The sequence below is a fragment of the Nicotiana attenuata genome, chromosome 2, assembly GCF_001879085.1.
Source record: "Nicotiana attenuata strain UT chromosome 2, NIATTr2, whole genome shotgun sequence".
In the NCBI taxonomy this organism is placed as follows: domain Eukaryota; kingdom Viridiplantae; phylum Streptophyta; class Magnoliopsida; order Solanales; family Solanaceae; genus Nicotiana; species Nicotiana attenuata.
The window spans coordinates 40939825-40953641 of record NC_031990.1 but is presented as its reverse complement, the minus strand read 5'-3'; the positions used below and the strand labels follow the sequence as shown (position 1 = coordinate 40953641).

Below are 13817 nucleotides of genomic sequence, written 5' to 3'. Positions count from 1 at the left end.
TCCAAACCTTAAATCCTAGCCTAGTGTAGATCAACCAGTGACCCAATTCGAGACTTTGTTTCTTTTGCTCATGTTTTCAGTATTTTTATTTCTTCTTATGCTTTGTGGTAGAATCTTATCAATCATCAATGAAATTCACTGTTTTTGCTCTAACTGTTTGTTTATATTTCTTTGATGGTTTAAATTCTTAGCTTGATCTATGATGATTAATTCATGATTGCATTTGAAGTAGCCCCAGTGGCCATGAGTAAGTTTTAAAATTTGGTTATCTCACATTTTATGCAACTTTTCGATGATGCCAAAAGGGGGAAAAATGTTGTGCTTTACACTTTGAACAGTGATGTTTATAACCTAATGTACCTGGTCCTTGATGATAAGTGATAAAAAGGAAAAATGTTTCTAACATTGTGTTGATGTTGAGCTGAGTTGAAACAGGGCCTAAGCTTATGAAAAGCACAGAGTTTGTCATCATCAAAAAGGGGAAATTTGTTGGCCCAAGTAAAGGTTAGTTTTGAAGACTGACAAAGGAACTCAGGATGAACCAGGTCCATCACTCAGGTGCACAAAAACGGGCAGATTCGAGCATGTGGGATGCACGTGAAGGGGATAAGCTTAACTTGGTGTATTTAATATCTCTTGATCGAAAAGGTTGCATAATTGATAAGGAAAAGGACTCCTTAATCAAAGAGAACACTATCCAAGATAGGGAAGGAGTTAGAAGTTGAAATCAACTAGAACTCTTCCACCAAGGAAGAGTTGCATCAGAACTCTAGTTATTTCTTCATCTACTAACTCTATAAATTGCAGGATGTTCTCACATTAAAGGGTTGCACAAAAACGCAGAAGTTAAATCTGAATTGGGAGCAAAATAGCAAGGCTTTTTACTAGCAGTTCGTGTGTGATTCAAGTGTGCAAACCTGAAGCTATAAGAACCAGATTGAAGAACCAACTCCACAAAGAGTTTTATGTGTCTTTCTTTATTTCTAGTTCATTTGTAGTAGGTGTTTTATATTGTACCTTTCAGCTTTATCTAGAAGCAATTGTAATCGGTAATTTGAGTATTCAAGTTAGAGTTAACTTGAAGTTGTCGCAGCAGTTAGAGGCTGGTTGCCACAACGGGATTAGAGTTAATCCTTAGGTTTACAAAAAGTTTTGTAAATGCTGTTTTGGCTCGGTGATTTTAGTGGAAGTTTGGGAAAATCCTACTGAGTAGTAAGTCGTGGTTTTTTCACCTTTTGAGCCAGGTGTTTTTCACGTAAAAATCTATGTGTTCTTTATTTTATGTACTTTTAATTCCGCAAACAGTAGTAGAAAGTACACCTAGAAGAACCGGGTTCTTCTAGAGCGAAAATTGGGTACCACACAAATCACCCCCCCTCTTGTGTGGTATTGACGTTTAGAACATCAATTTCTTTCAGACCTTTATTTGTAGTATTCTTAGACAGTCTGTGAAGTTGTGACACCAATCTTGGGTAGATTGTTATGGAATGGTATTAGCAGGATTATTAAGACTTGAAATTGAATCTTCCGCTTGTTAAATTTTGTTGATTATTAACAGTTGGCCTATAACTGTTAACGAATTTAAAAATGGAAAAAGGCAAATAATTCAGTTGATTGGCTTGCCTAGCTTTCACTAGTAGGCGCCATCACGACTCCCGAGGGTGGAAAATCTGGGTCGTGACACTATTCTTTACCAAAACCCCTCAAAATTGAGATATAAACTCTAAACCATATTCCCAATTGTTTGCAACCACACCCAATCCAAACAAATAATGATTTTTGAAAACCCAAATTCGAATTCAAAGCTTCAAAGCTTTTTAATGGCTGTCAATGGTGGAATTGCTGCTCTCTTTTCCTTTGCTTTAGATTACTGAAATTAGGGATTGAGATGCATCACTTGTCCCAAACACTGAAGCTATGATATCTGAGCAACACCAGCAAGTGGAGACGTTGAGTTGCACATCTGAAGAGGCAGAAGAAAGGCTGAGGCTAGACACTCAAAAGAGCAAAAAACATTGTCAATATTGACGTTGACATTGCTGCCAGCAACACTATAGTTAAAATGTACATAAATGCTAATTGGGTATATAAAATGTAATCATAGTAAAACTTGGGTAGGGAGGGTAATATAGTTTCATATAGTGTATAGGAATGTAAAAATCTCATATTACAGTCATAAGAAAATAACACACATTAATTAAAGTTTGATAAGAGTTGGGTGGGTTGGATATGACCCAAATTCTCAGCCCAAGTAACTTTTGGCGGGTCATTATTAGCCCATTTTGACCTGTCCAAAATCAGCCCAACCCACCCATTTGATACCTTTCGCACAAGTAAGTTCAACATTTTGTCCATCATATATAGTGGAGTAATACTTGTTTTATGATGATATTGGTGGCGGATGAAATTCTAAGTGGGTGTTTGGACATAAGAATTGTAAAATTCCGAAAAAAGTAAATTCTTTTCAAGCGAAAATAGTATTTGAAAACTAGAGTTGCATTTGGATATAAAAATAATTTTGGGTTGCTTTTGAATTTTTGTGAGTGATTTGAGTAAAAATTTTGAAAAATAGTTTTTTGGATTATTTTTTATTTTCGAAAAATTTCAAAATTCATCTTCAAGTGAAAATTGGAAATTTTATGGTCAAACACTAATTTCAAAAAATAAAAATATAATTTTGTAAACGAAAAATATAATAGAGAGAAAAATAAAAATATAATTTTGTAAACGAAAAAAAGAAAAAAGAAAAAGAAAGAAAACCAAACTATATAACCTTTTCCCTCTTGAACAAGAAATCTCTGTTATAAACTCTCTTTCTCTTCTCTTCTCCAGCAAATTGGTCATCCCTTTCTCTACCATTTTCTCAGTTCTTCAGTTCCTCTGCCAAAAATTTATTTCTCAACGAGCCAAACCCTGATCTTACAACAGCTGATAATGGCGACAGCAGCCACAATGACGGTGAGCTCTGCCGGCGGTTTACTCGCAATGCTGAATGAAAGTCACCCGCAGTTGAAACTTCACGCGCTCTCTAATCTCAATGCTTTCGTTGATTACTTCTGGCCTGAGATTTCCGCTTCAGTCCCTGTAATGTAATAATAATACTTCAATTGCCTCTAATTTTACCTTCTTCTTTTTTTTTTGTGTGTGTGTGTGTGTCAGTATGTGTGTTTTATGCATTACTTTCTTTTGTTTTGTGCAATTTTAATGTTTAAAACCTAATTGAGTTTTCACTGCAGAGAAGGTGTGTTTTTTATTCATCTTTTAGTTTTCAGAATACTAAAGGAGTCTTGGCCTAACTAGTAAAGTTGTTATCATGTGGTCATGGTTCGAGCCATGGAAACAGTCTATTGCAGAAATGCAGGTAAGGCTGCGAACAATAGACCCTTGTGGTCCGGCCCTCCCTGGACGCGGCGCATAGCGAGAGATTAGTGTATCGGGCTGCCCTTTAGTTTCCAGAATATTGGTGGGTGGTCTTTTATGTTGGGGGGGGGGGGGTAGGGTGTTAAGCATTTGAAGTAAAAAGAACGAAAAAGACTGTAAATTTGGGGGCAAGATTGGAGGAAAGTAGTTGATCGATTGCACATTCATCATATGTGTTTTATGATACCAAAAGCTTTTTTTTTTTTCTTGTTTTGCAGAGAAAGCTTGTACGAGGATGAAGAGTATGACCAAAGACAACTAGCAGCATTAGTTGCTTCAAAGGTATTTTTTTAATATATTTGTTTAGCATCAATTCTCCCCACCACATCCAAAAGAAAGGAGGTCACTTATTCTGCAGAGCAGATTAGAAAGTAAAACTGTCTAGCCTTATTCTTTCACTAGATAATTATTGTGCAAAAGAAGACCGAGAAAGGGGGAGAGATTATCATAGAAAGAACTGATTTTGTATGAAAAGATGAATAATTTGCTCTCTAATCCTCTCACATGTTCTTTTTGTCTTCAGGTTTTCTTTCATTTGGGTGGACATAATGACTCATTATCCTATGCCCTTGGAGCTGGCCCTCTTTTTGATGTTACTGAGGACTCTGACTATGTTAATACCATTCTTGGTAAAGAAATTAAATCTGTGCATACTCTTCCAATGAATTTTTTCTATGTATGCACTTAGTTACTTAAGATTCATTTATTTGCAGCTATTCTTGTAAGGACTTGCTTCCTAGCTTAAACATGCCTGTTGTTTCTGTACTGTCTAGGCCGAAAGTTGTATTATTCAGTTTAATGGTGTTAAAACTCAATACTTGAGATAGGTGCTTCCTGGGGAAGTAGTAAACTGGATATCTGAACACTTAATATGGGTTGATTGAACTCTCGAAAGTGGGAGGCTTTCACTTGTTTTAGCTGCTGTATCTTATGACATTTAGCTGCTTTTTTGTTTCTCATTAATTAATAGCACTGGATTTGTTGATGCGCTTCTGTCCTCTTTTCAGCTAAAGCACTGGATGAATATGCAAGTCATAAGACTAAGGCAGCCGAGTCAAATGATGAAGCTGTAAAGGTGGATCCTAGGTTGGAGGCTATTGTTGTGAGGATGCTTGATAAGTAAGTTAACTTTGTCCATATTATAAAAGATAATGCATGTATATTTCTTTTATTAGTAAGTGAGACTGATAATATATGATGTATATTTCGTTCCTCAGGTGTATAGAGGAGAAAAAATATCAACAAGCCATTGGCATGGCTATTGAATGCAGAAGGCTGGATAAGGTTGCTAAAGCAATTGAAGAGAGTGGTAATGTTGATGCAACTCTATCATATTGCGGTAATATCTCCCATAACTTCATCAGTCGCAGAGAATATCGGAGTGAGGTATCAATTATTATGATATGTACACAATATTGATCCTTGAACACACTAGGCCTTGTGCTTTTCCCCCTTCTTTTCCCCTTTCAGTGTTGCTCTATAATCTGATCTGCTTGCTTGAGTTTACCAAAAAAGGCGGAGATGTTGCCCCCTTGTCTGTTCCCATGACTGTGTTGTCACTGGAAAATAAGTAATTTTGTAGTAGCTTATTCTGTAATTCTCACGTACTACTAGCTCTCTGTTCAAAGTAGTCATTTATACCTCACCAATTTTCCTTGTTTGCATCACCTTCTTCAATTCCCTTCTCAGTAAGATCACCCTGATCTAAATCTGCATGTTATCTTCGTTTCTTTGGATGTGTTTTGTTGTAGATAAAGGTGAAATGATTACCTTAAGTTGAGGAAGTACTGTTTTCACATTTATATACCAGATTAATCGACTACTAGCGATTTAATTGCCTCTATCAACAGGTGCTTGATCTTCTTGTTAAAGAATATGAGAAGCCAAAATCATCTCCAAACTATTTGAGCATGTGTCAGTGGCTTATGTTTTTGGATAAACCGGAGCGCGTAGCAAGCATATTAGAGAAGCTTTTACGGTCAAAAAATAACAATGATGCTCTACTGGCATTTCAAATAGCTTTTGACCTAGTAGAGAATGAGCACCAAGCTTTTCTTTTGAATGTACGAGACCAACTTTCCAGTCCACAACTACAACCTTCAGAACCTGCACTCATACCTGCTGAGTCTGATACTGCACAAACTGGAGATGCTACTGCTGCGGAGGATGTTGCAGTGAGCGAGGAAAATCAGCCTTCTATGCTGATTGCTTCTAGTGCAGATCCAGACGAAGCAATATATGCAGAGAGGCTGGAAAAGATCAGAGGGATTTTGTCTGGAGAGACTTCAATAAAGTTGACCTTGCAATTTTTATACAGCCATAACAAGTAATATTAATGCCTTTTAAAGTTTCTTTCTATATTACTTTTTCGACACATGAATGAAAACACTTAGTTTTCCCTTTTTCCATTAATCTGTCCTATAGGTCAGATCTCCTTTTTCTCAAGACAATAAAGCAGTCTGTTGAGATGAGAAACAGTGTGTGTCACAGTGCAACGATATATGCAAATGCACTTATGCATGCTGGAACAACTGTAGATACATTCCTTAGGGAGAACTTGGTGAGTTGATTTTGAGTATCTGGCAAATAATCTTCTCTTTAGCATATTGCGTCTGCAGCACAGCAGTTTGTTCTAACAGAAACATTCTGGTCAAATTATCAGGACTGGCTAAGCCGGGCAACAAATTGGGCTAAATTTAGTGCAACAGCTGGATTAGGTGTTATTCACTGTGGCCACTTGCAGCAAGGGAGATCACTTATGGCCCCTTACTTGCCGCAGGGTGGGGCTGGGGGAGGTGGCAGTCCATATTCGGAAGGTGGTGCATTGTATGCTCTTGGTTTAATTCATGCAAATCATGGGGAGGGCATCAAGCAATTTCTCCGTGATAGTCTACGGAGTACCGACGTGGAGGTAATTAGTTAGATCATGCTTGCCGGGTGTCCTGTAATTGTTCCTCCTATTTTTTTCTCACATTGCGTCTTTTTTCCCGGATGCAGGTTATTCAGCATGGTGCCTGCTTAGGGCTTGGGTTGGCAGCTTTAGGAACTGCTGATGAGGACATTTATGACGACATCAAGAATGTGCTATATACTGACAGTGCCATTGCTGGAGAAGCAGCTGGTATTGGTATGGGTTTATTAATGGTTGGAACTGCAAGTGAGAAGGCAGGTGAGATGCTTGCTTATGCTCATGACACGCAACACGAGAAGATAATCAGGTAAAGTCGACAGCTTATGCTTGCTGAATACTTGAACTGTATTCATCTGATGGGTATCTTTTGATTTTTATCTCTCGGTATGAAATATCTTTTGCTTGCGTATCTTCAGAGAACACTATATTGATTACATTGATAATGCAAAGAACACAAAAGCTGGACGATTACAGACTATTTAAAGCATTTCGATTAGCAGTATAAAATTAAAAAAAAAAACAATTAATTGCAGAGATTTATTTGATTGCATGTATAAAAGGAACAATTTTGGATTATTCTGACTGGATAAAATAAGGTCAAAAATTGTGAAGTTATTTGAATTATGTTAATTCAACTAAATGAGGAGTCAAATAAATATGTTTGTTTGCTTTATTTATTTTGACTGTTAAAAATAATTAGATATATATATAAAAGTATAACCTATATTACTTTACATGAGTAGGATAACCTGCATATGTCATTCAAAACGTGGGGGATGATTGAAGTGTTTTCAGATGTTAATATATGATAACATGCGCTTGACCATTTCCTTCTGATGTTGCATGCAGGGGTTTGGCATTGGGGATAGCCCTCACAGTCTATGGAAGAGAAGAAGAAGCAGATACACTGATCGAGCAGATGACCAGGGATCAAGACCCTATATTGCGTTATGGTGGCATGTATGCTCTGGCATTAGCATACAGGGGAACAGCAAATAATAAGGCTATCCGTCAGTTGCTGCATTTTGCTGTATCAGATGTGAGTGATGACGTCAGGCGGACTGCAGTCTTAGCGCTTGGATTTGTTATGTATTCTAATCCAGAGCAGGTTGGTGCTTTTCCGATGTGATGTCGTTCTTATCGACCTCGTCATGTTATATTGTCTCAGTTTTCAACAGGATTACTAGTTTTCACTGTCTTCTAAAAATGTGCAATGTTTGGTTCCACGTACCCATCTCCCCACCTCCTATTCATACCCCCTAATTTTATTTTTTATTTTAAAAAAAAAAAGAGAGAGCTAAAATTTCAGTTCTAAAAATGCAAATTGTGTTTATTTGCATTGAATTTGCAGATGCCTCGTATTGTCTCATTGTTATCTGAGTCTTACAATCCACATGTGCGCTATGGTGCGGCTATGGCAGTTGGCATTTCATGTGCTGGTACTGGTCTGAGTGAGGCAATCTCATTGTTGGAGCCTTTGACATCAGATGTAGTTGATTTTGTACGTCAAGGCGCTCTCATAGCCATGGCCATGGTGATGGTCCAAATAAGTGAAGCTTGTGATTCCCGTGTTGGTGCCTTTAGGTATTTTATCCCCAAATTTCCGTGTTGAGTCTTTCTTCGTTTTTCCCATCATCCTTTTTCTTAATAGCCTTTTGCTTTTATCTTTTTCAGGCGGCAACTAGAGAAAATTATCCTTGATAAGCATGAAGATACCATGATTAAGATGGGTGCAATCTTGGCCTCTGGAATTCTTGATGCTGGTGGAAGGAATGTAACAATAAAGTTACTTTCGAAAACAAAACATGATAAAATTACTGCAGTTGTTGGACTTGCTGTTTTTAGTCAGTTTTGGTATTGGTATCCGCTTATATATTTCATTAGCTTGGCTTTCTCACCCACAGCTTTCATTGGGCTGAATTATGACCTAAAAATGCCAAAATTTGAGTTTGTATCACAAGCTAAGCCGTCGCTATTTGAGTATCCTAAGCCAACTACTGTAGCCACGACAACTTCTGCAGTCAAACTTCCTACCGCTGTTTTGTCAACTTCAGCGAGGGCCAAGGCCAGGGCTAGCAAGAAAGAGGCAGAGAAAGCTAGTGCCGAGAGGGCATCTGGTGCGGAGTCATCTTCTGCTGCCACTAGTTCAACTTCTCCGTCTATGCAGGTTAAAATAAGTTTCTGTTTATCCATTTTCACTTCAAAGTTTGGCTCTCTTGTATTGTACCTGCCGTTGAAACTGTTATTATTTGCTCAGAAAATGTGACCCTTCTGATTGGGCAGGTGGATACCTCTTCAGAGAATTTGAAAGTACCAGAGCCATTATTTGAGATTTTGACAAATCCCGCTAGGGTGGTTCCTGCTCAGGAGAAGTACATAAAATTTGCGGAAACAAGCAGATATTTGCCAATCAAAGCATCATCTTCTGGTTTTGTGCTTCTGAAAGATCTACGTCCCAATGAACCCGAAGTATTTGCTCTTACTGATACACCCTCATTAGCTGCATCCAGTACCGGTGGATCAGTTGGACAACAGAGCTCAGCCTCCGCAATGGCTGTCGACCAGGAGCCTCAGCCACCACAGCCATTTGAATACATGTCGTGATCTATTGTAATCGAAAAGCTTTTGCTGAATGATTAGGTGTTAATCCAATGGGAGGAGGTGAGAAGGCATTGAACCAAACAACAGTTTTCCGTTTAAGACTTGCATTGGAAAGGCAAGAAAAGGAAAAGAAAAAAGAAAGGATTAACACTGTTTAGATGTATTCTACTTATTTTCGTTATTGACTCTGTTATTTGTACAGTTTGGACAACTCGATTTGTAGTTTACAAATTAAACCTTTTTAGTTTGTCTTTGCACAATTATTAGGAAAAAGAGTTGAAATGATTTATTGTTTAATATTTGGATGAATATGAAAGTAAACGTGCTAGTGTCTCTTTTATCTAGGAAAAACGAAGAGCAAGTACAAGTCTCGTGGAGTATAACTTTATCGGAGTGTAATATTACTGTTTTAGATGTCAATTTTGTGAAAGTCAACATTGTTTACAAGGACTTAAAATGAAATTTAAATTGAAAGAAATCATCTTTGCTAGAGAAATAAGACAAGATAGTACTCCCTCCTGTCCGATCTACAATAAGTGACTTTTTAGTTGCTTTTACACAAATTAAGAAATTTATCTTTTAACATTAATTAGCAATGAAATTGACCATACTAACCTTTACTATCTCTTCACATAAACTCTCCTAACACATACTTTAATACTATTTACTCCAAAGGCAATGTAAGAAAAAAATAATTAATTCATTCTTAACTGAAAAAATCAGATATTTTGAACCACAAAAAAAGGTCAAAAAAGACACTTATTGTGAACCGGATGAAATATCTGTTATGAGTGAGTGTTACGGTCGTATATTATTTAAACAACTCGAGCCAACCATCGTAAGTCATAAAATACCAAATGAACTTAGTGTCAAATAGAAAAAGTGGGTCTTAGAACTCAAAACGACTGAGGTGGAAACATCAAATGAACTTAGTCTCAAATAGAAAAAATGGGTCCTAAAACTCAAAACGACTGAGTTAGAATCATGCTCACTCAAGACTTAATATTTACACCATATCAAATAATTTAATCTTAAGAGTTATATATTAAAACAAAAATATAGATCACTTAATTAACCATAATTAACTAATAAAAATTCATATACACAATACATACCTTATATTATTTAGTTTGATATAAACACCGAATTAAATTTGTCTCGTTTCACTTGCCCCACTGCGAAGCAAGTCCAGTGATGACAATTCACCTTCGTACATTAATTTTTCAATTGACAATCTCTAGGCTGCTAAAGTACTCACGTGCATGAATTTTATTAAAGCAATATCTCCAATATGCAATCCAAAGAAAAATTCAAACTTTGAATTTTTTTCAATCTCTTGAAATCTTAAAAAAAAAAATCACATAACAGCGCTTAAGTATTTATTAAAATCTCATGTAAAGAGGTGGTAAAGTTGTTCTACCTGTGATTCACATTAATAGGTGGAGGTGAAAAGTGAGTAACTTTGTAAGGTGGAAATTAATCCACAGGCTCCTCTTATGTATATATCTATCTTTATATGCATGTATTTTATTTTTATATATATAAATACAAACAAATATCACATAAAAGTCAAAGACAACTTCTAGCTGGAAAAACTGGTCCATATATTATACGTTTTGGTCTGTCCTTTTGGTTTTTGTTTTTTCAAGCAAATCCAACTTAAGTTTACCTCTTCTTGTTTTATCCTTTTCTTGTTGTCCGTCCAAAGGTTAGTCTGAAAATTTCTATCTTTCTTATCAGAGCACGGATTCAAAATTTTAATTTGATGGATTAGACTTAAGGTTCATCGTACTGAATTTATTGTACGTTTAAAATTATAGGTTCGGATTTAATATTTGTTAAATTTTTTGTGGATTTACACGCAAAAATCTATACTCCTCGTTGAGAAAATACTGGATTCTGAGGAACCTGGTGCTTCTTGTACACAATTTTTTTCATTTGATTCTTAGAATTCAATTTTCATAGTAATAGTATTATCTTTTTTTTTTTTTTTTTTACAAAATTATATTTTCCTGAATATCTATCTTTTTATCGTTTTTGTTTCTTAAAATCTTGTCATGATAGTTTGATGATGAATTTGTCTGTTTCATGCAGGTGTGGACCCAAAGAGTGAAATTCACCAAAATTTTGAGTTTGCATGAATTTGTGAACAGTCAGAGTTTTAGGGTAAAAACAAAGGAACTACAAACATATAATGGAGAAAAGAGAAAACAGCCAGGTACACAAAACACACATATATATAGTCGTACTTCCTCAGTTTTCCATTGTTTGTAATATCTCTTGCTTTGACATATCACTATATTTTTAGACTCTCCTCACAACATGTTGTTTCACTTTGAACATGAAATATTATTGCAGGCTTCTTTGCCTACAACTTTTCAAATGGTTGGTGAAACTTCTCATGTAGCAAATAATACAAATCAAATGGTTGATTATTTACTTAATTCTCATTCTGTACAACAACAACAACAACAACAACACGAGAGTTCATTAGGGTTTTGTCCCTCTGGTACTTCTCTTGACAAGTTGAGCTTCGCGGATGTGATGCAATTCGCAGATTTTGGACCAAAATTAGCACTGAATCAAGCCAAGGTATCAGAGGAAGATGTCGGGATTGATCCTGTTTACTTCCTTAAATTCCCAGTTTTGAACGAAAAGACATTGCAAGATGATGATCAAGAAACCCTAACGGTACAACAAAAAGAAGAGAAATTTAAAGTTGTAGAAGAAAAAGCTAATTCATCAATGCAATTACCATATGTTGGTGAAAATATTGAAAGAAGTCCAGGAAATGAAGGCAACAAAAGCAATAAGAGAAAGAGACCAAGAGTAAAGACTACTGAGGAAGTTGAAAGCCAAAGAATGACACATATTGCTGTTGAAAGGAATAGAAGGAAGCAAATGAATGAACATCTTCGAGTTTTGAGGTCTCTCATGCCAGGATCCTATGTTCAAAGGGTATTAAATTCTTGACTACAAAATTAACTTTTTTGAAAAATAAATAGTATCATAAGTTTTTTGTATAGAGTATTGAACTGTGTGTGACTACTTCATCTAAAAGTACTTTAGACTGTTCGAGAGAGCATACTTTTATTTATTTCATGATTTGACCAGGAGGTCACGGGTTTCGAGCCGTGGAAACAGCCTCTTGCAGAAATGCAAGGTAAGGTTGCGTACAATAGACCCTTGTAGTCCGGTCCATCCCTGGACCCCGTGCATAGCGGGAGCTTAGTGCACCGGGCTGCCCTTTAATGATATCTTCAATGTGTTCCCTCACATGCGAGCCTAATTAATTCTTGGGCCAAGACGTGAAAATTCTTTTTGATAATGTCTTATTGGTGGCATGTAAGGCTCGAACAAAGAACCTCTATGACATGCTCTTATACCATATTGAAGTGTGTGGCGACCATCTTATTTGAAAACTTAAACCGTTAGAAAGAGCACAGTTTTATTTACTTACTGATGTCTTCAACATTATTGTAGGGAGATCAAGCATCAATTATTGGTGGTGCAATTGAGTTTGTGAGAGAGTTAGAACAACTCTTGCAATGTCTTGAGTCACAAAAGAGGAGAAGAATATATGGAGATAATGGTCCAAGACCATTAGGAGATAATTCATCAATTCAAAACCCTAATAATCCTCAGCAACCAATAATCTTTCCTCTTCCAAATGATTATATTGAAGCAGGAATTCAAGAAGAAACAGCTGAGAGTAAGTCTTGTTTGGCTGATGTTGAAGTGAAACTTCTAGGGTTTGATGCAATGATCAAAATTCTATCAAGAAGAAGACCTGGCCAACTTATCAAGACTATTGCTGCATTAGAAGATATGCAGCTTAATATTCTTCATACAAATATTACTACTATTGAACAAACTGTTCTCTACTCATTCAATGTCAAGGTATTTATAATATCACCTAATTGATTTCACATACTAACAATGTTTAAAGGTATGTTGCTCAGACTCTCCAAAATGTTGTCGCACCCAGGGGCGGAGGTAGGGTTCGGCTGAACCCAACCGCTTTTGCTCAAACAATATATTTGGTGTTTAAAATTCATCAAATATGTACAAATATTAAATTTAGAACCCAGTCACTAACACTTGAAGTCGCGTTCTAAATATAGAACTTTTTGAAGTTCTGGCTTCGCCTCTGGTCGCATCCCTGTCCAATCCTCCAAAAACGCACTATTTTTGGAGGAACTGATAAGCACCCGACGTCATTTTTTGAAGAGTCTGAGCAACATAAGTTTAAAGAATTCCAAAAGAAATTTAAGATGAGCAAGGTTCTTTTTTGCATCATTTAATAGGGTATTTAATTTTTACTTTATTTATTTATTTTGCAGATTTCTGGTGAAACGAGGTACACAGCTGATGATATAGCAAACTCAATCCAGCAAATATTCAGTTTCATTCATGCAAATAGCCCCATATGATGTCAACTAGCTAGTTGAAGATTATAATTTGATAATTTTCTAATTTTTGTATCTAGTTAGCCACTCTAGGCATATCATATAGTTAGTAATAAGTATTGGCCATTAATATAAGAATGCTAAATTTGTATGTTATATTTTAGATTCTCGAGATATATATTGGGAGCAAATTAATGCTCTTGAGAATTCGATATATTAATTCGTAAAAGATCTAAATCATTATAATATGTCACAAATTTAGTTGAGCTTTCTTATGCACCCAAAGCACGAATTGCCAGATCATCTCTTGATCTCGATATGATATATATAATTAAGTAATTAAAAGTGTATTATTTCTAAAAGTTTAAATTTTTAGATGAGATAATTATACACTCTAATTTAATACACGGTCTATCGCCTTGCCTCGCGTTAAATATTAACATAGATGTGAGTAGGAAAAATATGCTTGGGTTTGT

At 36.0% G+C, this 13817-nt stretch overlaps 2 protein-coding genes across 2 annotated transcripts; both read left to right on the top strand.

The window, feature by feature from the left end:
- On the top strand, positions 2807-9231 carry LOC109207831 (26S proteasome non-ATPase regulatory subunit 1 homolog A-like). Its single transcript, XM_019370827.1, has 13 exons — positions 2807-3089; positions 3639-3702; positions 3944-4049; positions 4428-4539; positions 4638-4806; positions 5271-5746; positions 5845-5980; positions 6083-6331; positions 6418-6638; positions 7181-7439; positions 7683-7915; positions 8006-8498; positions 8615-9231. The coding sequence occupies exons 1-13, from the start codon at positions 2935-2937 to the stop codon at positions 8933-8935; spliced, it is 2994 nt and encodes a 997-aa protein (XP_019226372.1). The 5' UTR covers positions 2807-2934; the 3' UTR covers positions 8936-9231.
- Positions 10491-13555, top strand: LOC109207822 (transcription factor FAMA). Its single transcript, XM_019370821.1, has 5 exons — positions 10491-10640; positions 11027-11150; positions 11291-11890; positions 12416-12832; positions 13276-13555. The coding sequence occupies exons 2-5, from the start codon at positions 11127-11129 to the stop codon at positions 13363-13365; spliced, it is 1131 nt and encodes a 376-aa protein (XP_019226366.1). The 5' UTR covers positions 10491-10640; positions 11027-11126; the 3' UTR covers positions 13366-13555.

What these genes read in the sequence shown, in the direction of transcription:
- LOC109207831 (XM_019370827.1), top strand. Translation starts at nt 2,935, where the DNA reads ATGGCGACAGCAGCCACAATGACGGTGAGCTCTGCCGGCGGTTTACTC. An exon ending in GCAGAGAATATCGGAGTGAG is followed by an intron (nt 4,807 to 5,270) that starts GTATCAATTATT and finishes CTCTATCAACAG; the next exon opens with GTGCTTGATCTTCTTGTTAA. An exon ending in TACGGAGTACCGACGTGGAG is followed by an intron (nt 6,332 to 6,417) that starts GTAATTAGTTAG and finishes TCCCGGATGCAG; the next exon opens with GTTATTCAGCATGGTGCCTG.
- LOC109207822 (XM_019370821.1), top strand. Translation starts at nt 11,127, where the DNA reads ATGGAGAAAAGAGAAAACAGCCAG. An exon ending in AGAAAAGAGAAAACAGCCAG is followed by an intron (nt 11,151 to 11,290) that starts GTACACAAAACA and finishes ATATTATTGCAG; the next exon opens with GCTTCTTTGCCTACAACTTT. An exon ending in TCTACTCATTCAATGTCAAG is followed by an intron (nt 12,833 to 13,275) that starts GTATTTATAATA and finishes TTTATTTTGCAG; the next exon opens with ATTTCTGGTGAAACGAGGTA.